Genomic DNA, 12,153 nt, shown 5'->3' on the forward strand with positions numbered 1-12,153 from the left:
TAGAAAAAAACAAAAAACAGAACCCTGTGCCTTCAGTGGCCCACTGTTGATCTAGAGAAAGGCAAAAAAAACCCCTACTAGGGAAGGGAGGGCATCAGGTAGATGTTGCAATAATATCCTAAAAAGTGTTCTCACTGAAAATACACTATTGTTTCCATAAAAAAAGTAAACTAGCCAAATTTAAAATGTTCAAATAGTCAAATTATCATTATTCTTTGAACACATTGGTAATGTTGCTGGCATACAAGTTCATGTTGCATGATATGACCCTGTACGGCAAATAAATCTTCTAAAGGCTGTCCTCACTTAATTTTTCCCATCTTCCCTGTTTTCCATTGCAGAAATGCCTCCGATTTAATCCAGACGCCACTATCTGGGTAGCAAAGCAGCAGATATTGTGCACGCTAAATGAGAGCCTCAAGGATGTCCTCAACTATGGCCTCTTCCAACCAGCGACCAATGGAAGAGATGCCAAGTTCCTGGATGAAGAGCGGCTGCTTCGGGAATACCCACAGTCCTTTGAAAAAGGGGTTCCGTATTTGGAGGCAAGTATTGCAATGTGATTGTATGCATGTCAGAATGATGAAACTCACAAAGCTGTTCTTAAAGGAAGCCTTTCTTTTTGAGAAATCTGGAGGCTACCATTCTAAATGATATTAGGCCACAATGCTAAACCTTTTGTTGTAATACTGTGACCCAGAACAAATATTCAGAAAAGGACTTTGGATTTTTCTCCAACTTTCCGAAAAGTGAAGGTATTGAAGATAAAGCGTCAGTATAACAGCATCGTCCAGAAGTTGGTCAACAATAGGTCATCTCTTCTGTCTCTAAGGAAATATTTAGCTGAAGATCAGAAGATCCCCTTTTTCTTGAACGCTTAGGGACTCTGTCCCCTTGCTCATTTAGGGCAGCCCGCCACCCATGACCTACCTACATGCCCCTTCCCAGTGATATCCCACCGCTTTGTTGCTCCAGCAGTCAAACCCTAAAAAGCACCAATTCGGTGTCAGAGCTTACACAGGGTTGACGGTGCTGTCTTATTTGTCAAGTGACTGTGTTCGGGGCTGGCGATGGCCCAAGCACTACATCTTGGGTGGAGGTCACATGCTCCCCCTATACCTGGAAGTACTGGGCCTTTGTGATGGAGCAACAGGGAAGTTCAGAAAGATGAGTATAAGTGGGTTTTAAGGCTAAGTTACTCTGCCAATTGGCCCTGTATGAATTTTAGCAACAGAACCACTTTGATACAACTTAGAGTATGTGCCAAGTACAAAACATGTGGCAGCCATTCACAATTTTCAATGCGCTAAACTGAACAATGGTGACATTTGATTGGTCAGTTTGGGTTTCTGTAGTTTGTGTTTGATCATTGCTCATTACATTATTGTTTATTTGGATAAGCTTGTTAGTATATTTGTTCCCAGACCGTTTCTCTGCACAGACTGGTCACCATGGTTACAGAAGTCAGATAATATTTTGTTTAACTGTTATTTTATGGTTTTATTAAAACTGAACTCTGGGCACATAAACTTTCATTATATTTCTTAATAGCCAGAAAGGGTATAAATCCACTGTGTGCAATAAATGCATTTGCTTTTGCCAACCCAGCTGTTACCTAAAAGTAACAGTGACATAATCACTGTGCTATACATGGCATGAGCAGTAGAAGGGGCCCATTAGATTCCACCCACTGCATGCAGAAAAACTACAGGGGGGAGGGCGGTGATAAGACCAGTCACCCTGCATAAGAGGAGAGAGCAGCAGTGAGTGGTCTTTGTTACAAGAAGCTCCAAGTTTCACACTGGATTACTGCACACATCTGGAAGAAATAAACAAAGCTCACCGAGATTCAAGTAAGAATACACATGATCCTTGTGTTTAGACAATATTTGCCCACCCTCAATTTCAGCTTTAGGACAATTGTATATTGGCTCAGTAATTGTCCTTGTGATAGCAGTCCATGAAACCTTAAGGTGCCCATACACCTTACAATTTATCTGCAGATTTTCTGTGGTCAGATGGAAAAAGTGCAACAGATTGGCCCAGGTGGAGATTACTCCATCCACACAGTTGAGCGTAGATGGAGGAATCTGTTGCACCTTTTCCATCTGACCACAGAAAATCTGCAGATAATTGTAAGGTGTATGGCCAGCTCTACATTTTGCTGATTTTTATGTTTTGCTGTATATTTGCAGTTCCGCTACAAGACGAGAGTTTACAAACAGACTAACCTTGATGAAAAGCAATTGGCCAAGCTTCACACCAAGGTAAGTTTAACGTGACCGGAGAACATTCAAAATGTGCAAATCCTACGTTATCACTAGTTCTAGAATTCTAGTGGGGACTACAAGTGGGTGTTTTAACACACATTACACGGGCATGATCCACTGTTGTCACCATCCGTAAACCTGCCCTGAGAAATACCATACTGCTGGAGTGAATGCATGTAGACAGGAAGTAGGTGCAAAGGCAGTCAACGTCACTATTTAGCTATGCTCAGACAACACATGTTGCCCAAGCTGTAGGTTAATTTCCTCGTTCCAGGCTCCAGTTCATGTTAGTTTCTGTGTTTGAGTTCTGTGTTCCTGTCTTGGCTGCAGGAGATCAGCAGAGCATGATAAAACAGGTGAAGTCAAGAATTTTATAAAGTAAGTAAATTGATTGATGCACTGGGCTTTAGCAAACTAAAGGTCATTCAGTTAGGGTTTTCATATGCTTCAAACAGACCTTCTCTCCCTCTCCCACATCTGATATTACCACTAAAAACACATGTAGGCTGAAATTTGAGCCAATAACGCAAGTCAATGGAGGTACGCTGAATTAACCACTTAAAGACCTGCGTTTACACCCCCTTCCTGGCCAGGCCATTTTTCAGTATTCAGCGCTGCGGTACTTTGATATTTATTCAGTCATGTAACGCTGTACTGAAATGTATTTTATACCATTATTTTGGGGACAGATAGAGCTTTCTTTTGGTGGTATTTAGTCACCACTGCGGTTTTTTTTTTTTTTTTACTATATAATGAAAAAAGTACCATTCATTTTGGAAAAAAAAAACTTTTCCCTACGTTATATTGAAAAACATTTACTTAACGCGATGATTGTTTGCGCGCGTGTATGTGGGGTTGGGGACTTTAAAAAATGTGTTGTTTTTTTTATGTGTGACTCATTTTTTGGGGGGAACTTTAATTCTTTTTTTTTTTTACTTAACTTTATTGTTATCACATAGGGGATTAAGAATCCCCCTATGTGATAGCAAAGAGGGGATGTGACAGGTCCTCTTTATTAAAACATCGGGGGTCTTTAGGACCCCTAATGTCACCTAGGGACCCCCAAAGAAGCTTATGAAGCATAGATCTGCTTCATCAGCTTCTCTCTAGCTTCTGTAGCTGGAAAGTGACAGCAGAATGCGGAAGTGATGTAATATACATCACTTCCTACATTCTGACATCGGAGAGGAGATGGGAGGGAGATTGGGTGCTGATCTCCCTCTGTTCCCCAGGCACAGAGCTGCCATGCCGATCCCGCCCTGCCCCGGGCGGAGTGGAGCTTGGACCCAGCGCTGCGGAGGGTGGGGGAGCGCACCGACCTGCACCTCATACAAGCGATCAGTCAGGTCTATAGCCGGCCGGCCGGGAAGCGGTTATAGTGACACTAAACTCAGGATTTAAATCTTACAAATGCGTTCAAGTGCCTTAACTATTAACAAAAATGTATGGACTACAACATCAGTACAAATTGGTAAGCTAAATGGAAGATTGTAGTCCATCACAGGAGCAAGCAATTTCACCAAGGAGAGCATAGAAGGGTCTATGGGAAGACACGGCAGCAACGTGGTTACACGCAGACCCCAACCTGCACATTTGTGTGAGTCCGGGTGGCCACACTTGGCTGCAGACCGTGTGCATTCAAGTGTGGGCACTCCGACCCCAACTGATGTACAGGTTTGGTTCCGCAGCTGCGTCCTCCCATAGAGAGATACAGGCTGCTGCACGCAATTACAAGCAGCACCTGTTCCTCCTGGGAGAGGGAAGCTGCACGGGGTACACACTCTATGCATGTGCACGCCTGTGTGAATGACTTCTTTGCCTTGTCCAGGAACAATGGGAATCTATTGAGGGGTTCCTTTTTAAAAACACAACAAATTCCTTTTAATATTGCAGGGATGTGGTAGGACTTAGGATTATTAGGACACTCTAGCTGTCTACATCGAGCTACAACAGAGTGAATAAACAACCCTGATAAATCGCTAAACCAAGCTGTTTAGTAGAAATACTGAGGATCATTTTTCAAGGTGTCAACACTCCCAAAGATAATAAAGTATCAATGATTTATATCATGAGATGGGTTAAGGCTGCATAATAATCATGGAGATTCATTCCCTCTCACCAGCTTGACAATAAGTTGGAGGCAAGCTGACAAAAGCCCGGCACAGCATAAATGCATTATAGTGCACACAGGTACGGAACCATTTAAAATATTACGTTCTTTCTCCCCTTACCAGGTACAGTATATGGTCTCAAACACATGAAAAAAACCTGGCAAAAGCTTGCGTTGGATCAAGGGTAGGTAACCTCGACACTCCAGCTGTGGTGAAACCTTCAATCCCACCATGCCTCTGGGAGACATACCTGTGGCTGTCAGAGTCTTGTAATGCCTCATGGGACTTGTAGTCCCACAACAACTGGAGTGCAGAGGTTGCCCACCTCTGTGTTAGAACATATGCTAAGCATGGGATGGAACAAAAAAAAGCCACTTGTGTGTGACCAAGCTAGGGTTGCCACCTCTCCAGGATTCACCCGGACAGTCCAGGTTTTGGATGCTGTGTCGGGGGTTTCATGGCAGCAGAAACCCGGACACAAGATGTCAGTGAGGCAGGGGTAACAAAAATTAGGATAGGGGCTACTGGCCCCCCACTGAAAATAGTCTCAACTGTGATAGTTACATATGAATGGGTGGCGTTATTTACATATAAAAATTTGGTGTGCCGCTAGAATGTTCGGGTTTAGCTTGAAGAAAAGGTGGCAACCCTAGACCAAGCTAGTCTATAGTTCCAACTAATCAGACTATCATGCGATCTTTGCCATAATGGTATATTGTTTCAGAATCAAAGACAATGTGGTCAGAAGTTTTGGTGTATTTTGGAACACTGCAATTTCTCCAAGGAGAGCATAGAAGGCTGTAAGCGCTGTACTGTTGACACAACTGCGGGGGAAAAAAAATAGGAGTCCTTGACAGTGAGGGACATGCGCGGTTGTGATCCAGGAATTGAACTTTAAGAGAAAAAAAAAACTAAATTAAGGGCTGTATGCATCTGATATGATTTATACAACATAACTTAAAGGAGAATTATGAGTCGAGTGATTTTCACTCAGCCTCATAATCTGAGCCGACCTGTGACAATGAAACTGTCACAGGTGACGGGAGGATGCTAGTTTGTGTCCTCCCGTTACCCTTAGCAGAACTATGGGGAAAAGCACTGACCCCATAGTTCTCCTTTAAGAGCCAAGTTTACCTTTCAGACAATGTTCATGCTGCACCCATATTTAGGGTGTAACATGAAACATGGTCACATCGAAACCTCCCCATCCAATCCATCCATCCCATCCATTCTTTTATGATTTTTTTTTTTTTTTTAAAGGGGGACTTTACCTTTACATGTAGTTCAAACAGCTATGTCTTTTCTGTCTCCATATACTCGTCTCTTTAATAAATTATTCTTGTAGTATCAGTGTTAGGGTCACGAAAGACCCTGTAGCAGGACTGCATTTATCATAACAGCACTTATAGGTTATTGCCTAGGGAAGAAAGTAAGGGGGGGGTAGACAAATCCACAATGTAATTGTAAACTGTGGAAGTATTTCCTGACATGGAAATCATTGTAATCAACAGTCCATATTGATTATATTTTGAGGTAACTATACGGGAGTGTGCAAATTACATAAACTTTGTGTTGGGAAGAATGACCGGAAAATTTCTAATTTTATTACTATTTACTCCCAATAAACAAGGAAATAAAAGTATAAGAATCCAAAATTGCAACAACTTCAAGCCTTATCTGTCCCAGGTCATTATAATGTAATATGTTATTGTAGACTACAAACACTATAACGTGTGAAGCCAAGACATCACCAAAAGGAAAACAAAAAAAAAAAAAGCTCTGGGAGATTTATAGAGAAAAAGGCTTGGGAATTAAAGTGATGGAGTGACCAACCTGTCACTTGCAATAGACACTGTACTGACATGCCAGAATGCTCACCAGCAGCACTACACTAGAACTAACTCATCACACAACTCCATTAGCATGAGAATAATCCCTACCAGCAGCATAATAATAACCGCCACCACTGTAATAATATCCCGCAGCATTCCTGCGTTAAACAAACCCCCAGGAGCATTATAAAATGTTCCTAGCCCACAGCAAGATTATATGGTATCTAGATGTCTCAGCAGCCATATAATAATATATACCCCTTAGCCACTATTCTAATACTTTAATCCAGCCTTTTTTCCCCATTTACATTTGTATATTACATTTTTTATTAGTACTAAACCATAAGGCAGGTATAGCAAAGCGTAACCACCTTCAGGGGTGAAGGCCAGTGAGATTCTAAAGCTGCTGTAATGAGCAATATTACAGAACTGAAATAAACTGGACCATACAGGTAGAATGCGAGAGGGTAGCTTTCAAGTGCAGAGGGCAAAGTGTTGACTTCCTGCTTTAATATATCATTGTAAACTATACCGAGGTTACCAACAATAAAAAAGAAACTTAGATAGTTGATAAAATGTGCTATGGTTTAGTTCACTAAAAATGGTTAAAAAAAGCAGGAAATATTTTACCTATCTGTATCTTTCTCACCTTTTTTTTTTTTTACCATAGAGGAACCCTTGAAATAACTGAGGGTTTCAGGGAACCCCCGACAATAATTACCATATCTACAGCTCAAGTTATATTAATGGGGTCGTCAGTGGGGAGGATGCTTCTTACGTTGGTGGTCAGTGGGAAAAATGCCCCCGTTAAGAGGTAGAAAATGCTCAGTTGTCAAGGGAACCCACCAAGCAACGTCTGGAGAAAGCCTAGGATGCCATGGAACTCTGGCCGAGAAAGGCTGTTTTAAAGTGACAATAAACTCAGGAGTTAAATCTTAAAAATGCATTCAAGTACCCTAACTACAGTATTAACAAATATGTATCTTATTTGTGTATCACTCAGCTGTAGATCTTCAATGTATCTCTGAATTGGTGCTGACACTGTCCTCCTTCTGGAGGGTGGCTACTTTTGTGCCCCATGGTCCCTGTGTGTGTTGTAAAGTAGCCACCGCTCCAAGCTTGCTCCCGTGATGGACTACAATCACAATACAAATGAGTAAACTAAACATGAGATTGCAGTCCCTCATTTGAGCAAGTTTGGAGCCGTGGCTACTTTACAACACACACAGAGACCATGGGGAACAACAGTAGCCACCCTCTAGAAGGAAGGACAGTGTCAGCACCAATTCAGAGAGATACAGTTTATCTGATACACAGATAAACTAAATTTTTGATAATAGTTCAGGTACTTGAATGCATTTTTAAGGTTTAACTCCTGAGTTTAGTGTCACTTTAACACAAGGATACAGATCTTTATTTATAGCCATATGACTGCAATTTTCTAATCTATTGGCTCTCAGCTGAAAATGTCATGTTTTTTTGTAAATAAGGATCCTTGTCCCAGTGTATTAGCTATGTGAATTAAGCATTTTTGTCTTCTGTTGGTATATGAGAAACAAAAACACACTCCAAGCAATAGGTTTTGGTGTGCATGTGGATGCAAATGTGTGCGTCACAGCATTACAAGGGTTAAATTATGTATGGTTTGTCGGTTTTAGAAAATAAATTTACAGCCTGTACACAGGAATACATGAACATTCATTGGCTTCATATAGAATATTCTGTTGTTTGTAGTTTTTCAGTGGTATAGAATTCTGTTGAAGAAACTCACGGTTGCTGGAAGTGTAGCGGCAGTATCATCTGGTGCTAAATCTCCTTGCTGAATGTGTGACACCTGGGGATTCATTCATGTGAACAGAATGCTCAGTAGTGCGTTGTGCTAGATAGTATAGTTCCCTTGTCAGCTTCATTATCATAGGAACACTGTTTCATCTTTCGAAGTGTTAGGTCGGTTAGTCTAACGCCAGAATTCCAGTTATGCAGAATGTAACATATATATATACAGAAAATATACACTGCCTACCCCAAAAAAGTCACATACTGTAATATTTAATTGGATTGCCTTTAGCTTTCATTACAGCATGCATTCGCCATGGCATCTTTTTAATAAGCTTATGCAATGTCTCTACATTTATTTCCGTCCAGAGCTGCATTAATTTTTCAGCAAGATCTTATGGTGGTGATGGGAGATTCGGACTACTGAGTAAAGTGTTCTCCAGCACATCCCAAAGATTCTCACCCCCATGCCGCTTTAAGGACTTACCTTAAATGATGCCTCTTGATCTGATAATCTTCCTTCTACTTGTATTCAGCAGTCCCTCCAGCGCTGGTGCTGGTCCCCGATCCAGCGCAGACTCCTGTCTCCTCCTGTCCCACTGTGTCTGTCCGATGTGCACGCTCCCGGCTGCGTGCATTCTGCTCCACTTTGCCTCTCCTCTTCTTCCCACGAAGATCTCTACTGCACATGCGCCCGCCCCATCTCGAGCGGCCATGCAGGTTAAAGCTTCAGATCTTCAGACGGGAGTGGAGGGCGGAGACATAGGTAAGTTTTTACCTATTTGGTAACTTTTTTTATTTTTAAATATTTTTGCATATATCTACTGCTTGCTATAGATACTGTTATGCAAAAAAAAACCAAACAAGAGTTGAATTCTGCTTTAAGGTCTGGACTGGTCTGTGTTGGCCAATCCATGTGTGAAAATGTTCTCTCATGTTCCTTGAACCACTCTTTACCAATTTGAGCCCAATACATCCTGGCATTGCCATCGTGGAATATTCTCGGGCCATCGGGCAAGAAAAAAAATCAATTGATGGAAAAACCTGATCATTTAGTATATTTAGGTAGGCAGCTAACCTCAATTTCTGGGCACATAACGTTGCTGAACCTAGACCCGTTATTCAAAAGAAGGCTGTTAATTATTTGCTTAGTTAAATCCAGGAGGTGACTTTTTTGGAACAGACAGTGTAAACTATAAAGGGGACATGTTCAACTGGTAGTGACACAAGACAAGGATACCCACGAACAGTCTAAGCAGGTTTGTCCTGCACTTTTATTCAACAAGGCAATAAACGCAGTTCAATGCAGGATAGTGGGTGGGGGTAGGAGGGACTTGTAGTGTCTGCCTGCAAATATTTTATAGGAATATGAAAGGAAACACTTGATAATCTAGCTTAAAGTGATGCAATTTGCTGCCCCTGATACCTCTCTTCCCTTTTTTCTTTTTGCTCCTTCACTCCTCTAATTGCCTGCTGAAGCATAGTTTGAAAAGGGCTCTACATAATGGTGCTGGTCTTGGTCATTGGCTGCTAAGGTGCTGAGTGAGCCATCATAGAAGGAAGAGGAGAGTGTTCCTATATCCAGAAGTACCAAGTATTTCTCTTCACCTCCAGAAGCTGAACAGAACAAAAGGGAAGCAAAGGAAAGCAGCAGAAGTTTGTGAAGACTGACTGATCCACTTATATAGTCAAATTCATACAAACCCTTCCATTGGCTAAAGATCCAACAAAAGAGTTCCAACATAATTGCCTGATTTTATTTTATTTAGAGTTAGCCTTGGGGTTATTTCCAAGAAAATAGCACCCATTACCCCAGTTACATAGTTAGATTTGAGGTTGAAAAAAGACACAGGTCCAATAAAGTTCAACGTGTGTGTGTATGTGTATGTGTGAGTGTTGTGCGTGTGTGTGTATATATGAGTCCCTGTGTGGTCTAGTATTTAAGTGTACACGTACCCCTGTATGTTACAGTCTCTTAGGATAGTATCTAATTGATTTTTGAATGAATCCATATTCTTTGCAGATACCACTGCTTGTGGCAGTGAGTTCCAGTCTTTCAACATCTGTGTAAGATATAGAAACTGATCAGGCCAACTGAAGAACAGCCTATTGTATTTATTAATGACTTATTATTCGAAAGAATGAGTGAATGGGGTGGATGCTTTCCTCCAACCTCTGGTTGTACGTTTATCAAATCTCATTAGGGATACTCAGCACCAGTCTTGTCCTAATTATGATAGCTGAATTGGAATCACAAGTTGCATTGGGTTATTGTCGATGTCAGAGCCCTATACTCTTCTGCCTTCCATGACAAGGTGATTGTAGCTTTGGATTATTATCTCAAAACATGTGGTGCATACACAAAAGAATTGAAGGTTTTGTTTACTGCTGTTGAATTCTTGCTTCCTCACAATTTCTTTCTTTTTGATGGAATGTTCTACCTGCAGACATGTGGAGCTGCTATGGGGGCCAAACTTTCCTCCCCTCTTGCCATTCTATATATGGTTTTGTAGGATATGCTCCACAATAGAAACCCATATTGTGGGAATATCTGTTGGTATGGCCGTTACATAGAAGATTTGTTGCTAGTGTGGCAGGGTTTAATGGGACATTTTGGATGATTTTGTACATTGTCAATGATAACCTTTAAATTTGACTTTTAATATGTACTTCTTTTTTGATTTGACATTATGAAGTGATCCAAAAAGGCAAGGTATCTACATTTGGAAAACTGTGTAGTGGTAATTCAACTTTATTAGCAATTAGCTGCTACCCATTGCACATGATAAAGACAGTACCTGTGGTGGAATTTACTAGGGCTTTCATGAACTGCTCAGATAAGACTAGTTATAAAACAGAAGTGGCTATAATATACATATAATAGAATATTTGAGTCAGAATACTATTCTAAGTGGACTATTGATAGAGTGAGACATATTGTCAGCCATAAGAGCCTGGATTTTTGTAATTGAAGGATCAGCAGAGTAGGGGTGGACTGAATGAGAAGAACGAACCCGCTTTTGCCACCTGTTTCTCTAACGAATATATTAAAGTTACTGAGATGTCAGAACAGTGAGTATTGGGATAGCAAAATATTTTTGTGTAGCCCAGAGTGCCTCCTTAACATGAAAAAAATAGTTCTTGTCTTGGGGAAGATTTGTAACGTTGTTGGTTTACCAAAAATCAAACTGGATATTCAGTTTTCAATCGAGAACGCCAAGAGCTTTAAACTATCATTGAGATTTGCATCTGCATAATAGAGGATAAAAAAGAGGATCTGCCTTGATTTAATTTAGGGCTTTAAAATGCGTTTGGACTTTGACCATTGGAGAGGCTCCCTTATTGCATTTTCTACCTCTGGATTCTGTCCAGGGCTCCCATCTGGGCCCCTTATAAAACCCACCTAACCCTAGCTTGAGAGCTGCACAAATTAAATTTGGCATTGACTATATTGAACACTAATATGATAAGAACTAGTGCTCATAGCTTAAAAAATTAGTATGAAGGAGATACACTTATATGTTAGATGACATCTAGTGTTAGTTGTTGTTATACTTTGGGTGTTGTAATTTAACATGTGTCTTGTACAGCATATCTGTGCTAAAAAAAGCTTTTCTTTCCTTACAGGCTGGTCTGAAAAAATTTTGGGAATATGTACAACATGGTTCTGCAGAGAAGGTGGCCAGGTTGCTGGATAAAGGCTTAGATTCCAACTATCATGATTCAGAAACAGGAGGTAAGAAACACAACTGCAAATATACAAATGCCTTATAGGGTATATTATAAAAATATTTTTTTTTCTCACTCACTGACAACAACTCCCATCCAAGTAATGGACCTAATCAAGGTGTCTGATATCCAGAAGGAATACCCAATTAGTGAACAGTCTGTTATATTTCTTAGGGGCTCCTGTAGCAGAAGTTGAGCATGGTGGGGGCAGTTAGCCTTTACGAGCATGCACAGCACATTATGACACACTTACCTCTGGGTGTTCTCTCCACCAACAATGTGAGGTCTGAGCTTTCCACATCCACCCCATTCCCACCAGTGCCATCTTCTCTTTTCTGGGTCCCTCATCTTCTTGCTTCACTCATTGGGCCGGCACTGATGATATAACTTCCAAGCATGCACATTAGAGTCACATTATCTAGGCATCCAGCTCTA

The 12,153-nt window shown here is 41.0% G+C and overlaps 1 protein-coding gene across 1 annotated transcript in view; it reads left to right on the top strand.

The window, feature by feature from the left end:
• Positions 1 to 341: 341 nt before the first annotated feature.
• Positions 342 to 12,153, top strand: part of SHANK1 (SH3 and multiple ankyrin repeat domains 1) — a gene marked incomplete at its 5' end in the record, with an annotated part of 207,810 nt that continues 195,998 nt past the window's right edge. The window contains 3 exons of the mRNA XM_018571098.1: positions 342 to 545; positions 2,196 to 2,267; positions 11,617 to 11,725. Of these exons, the coding sequence (XP_018426600.1) occupies positions 342 to 545; positions 2,196 to 2,267; positions 11,617 to 11,725 (385 nt within the window). The remainder of the gene's footprint in view (positions 546 to 2,195; positions 2,268 to 11,616; positions 11,726 to 12,153) is intronic.

Source organism: Nanorana parkeri, unplaced genomic scaffold (assembly GCF_000935625.1).
Source record: "Nanorana parkeri isolate BGI_ZX_2015 unplaced genomic scaffold, ASM93562v1 scaffold1675, whole genome shotgun sequence".
NCBI classification, from domain to species: domain Eukaryota; kingdom Metazoa; phylum Chordata; class Amphibia; order Anura; family Dicroglossidae; genus Nanorana; species Nanorana parkeri.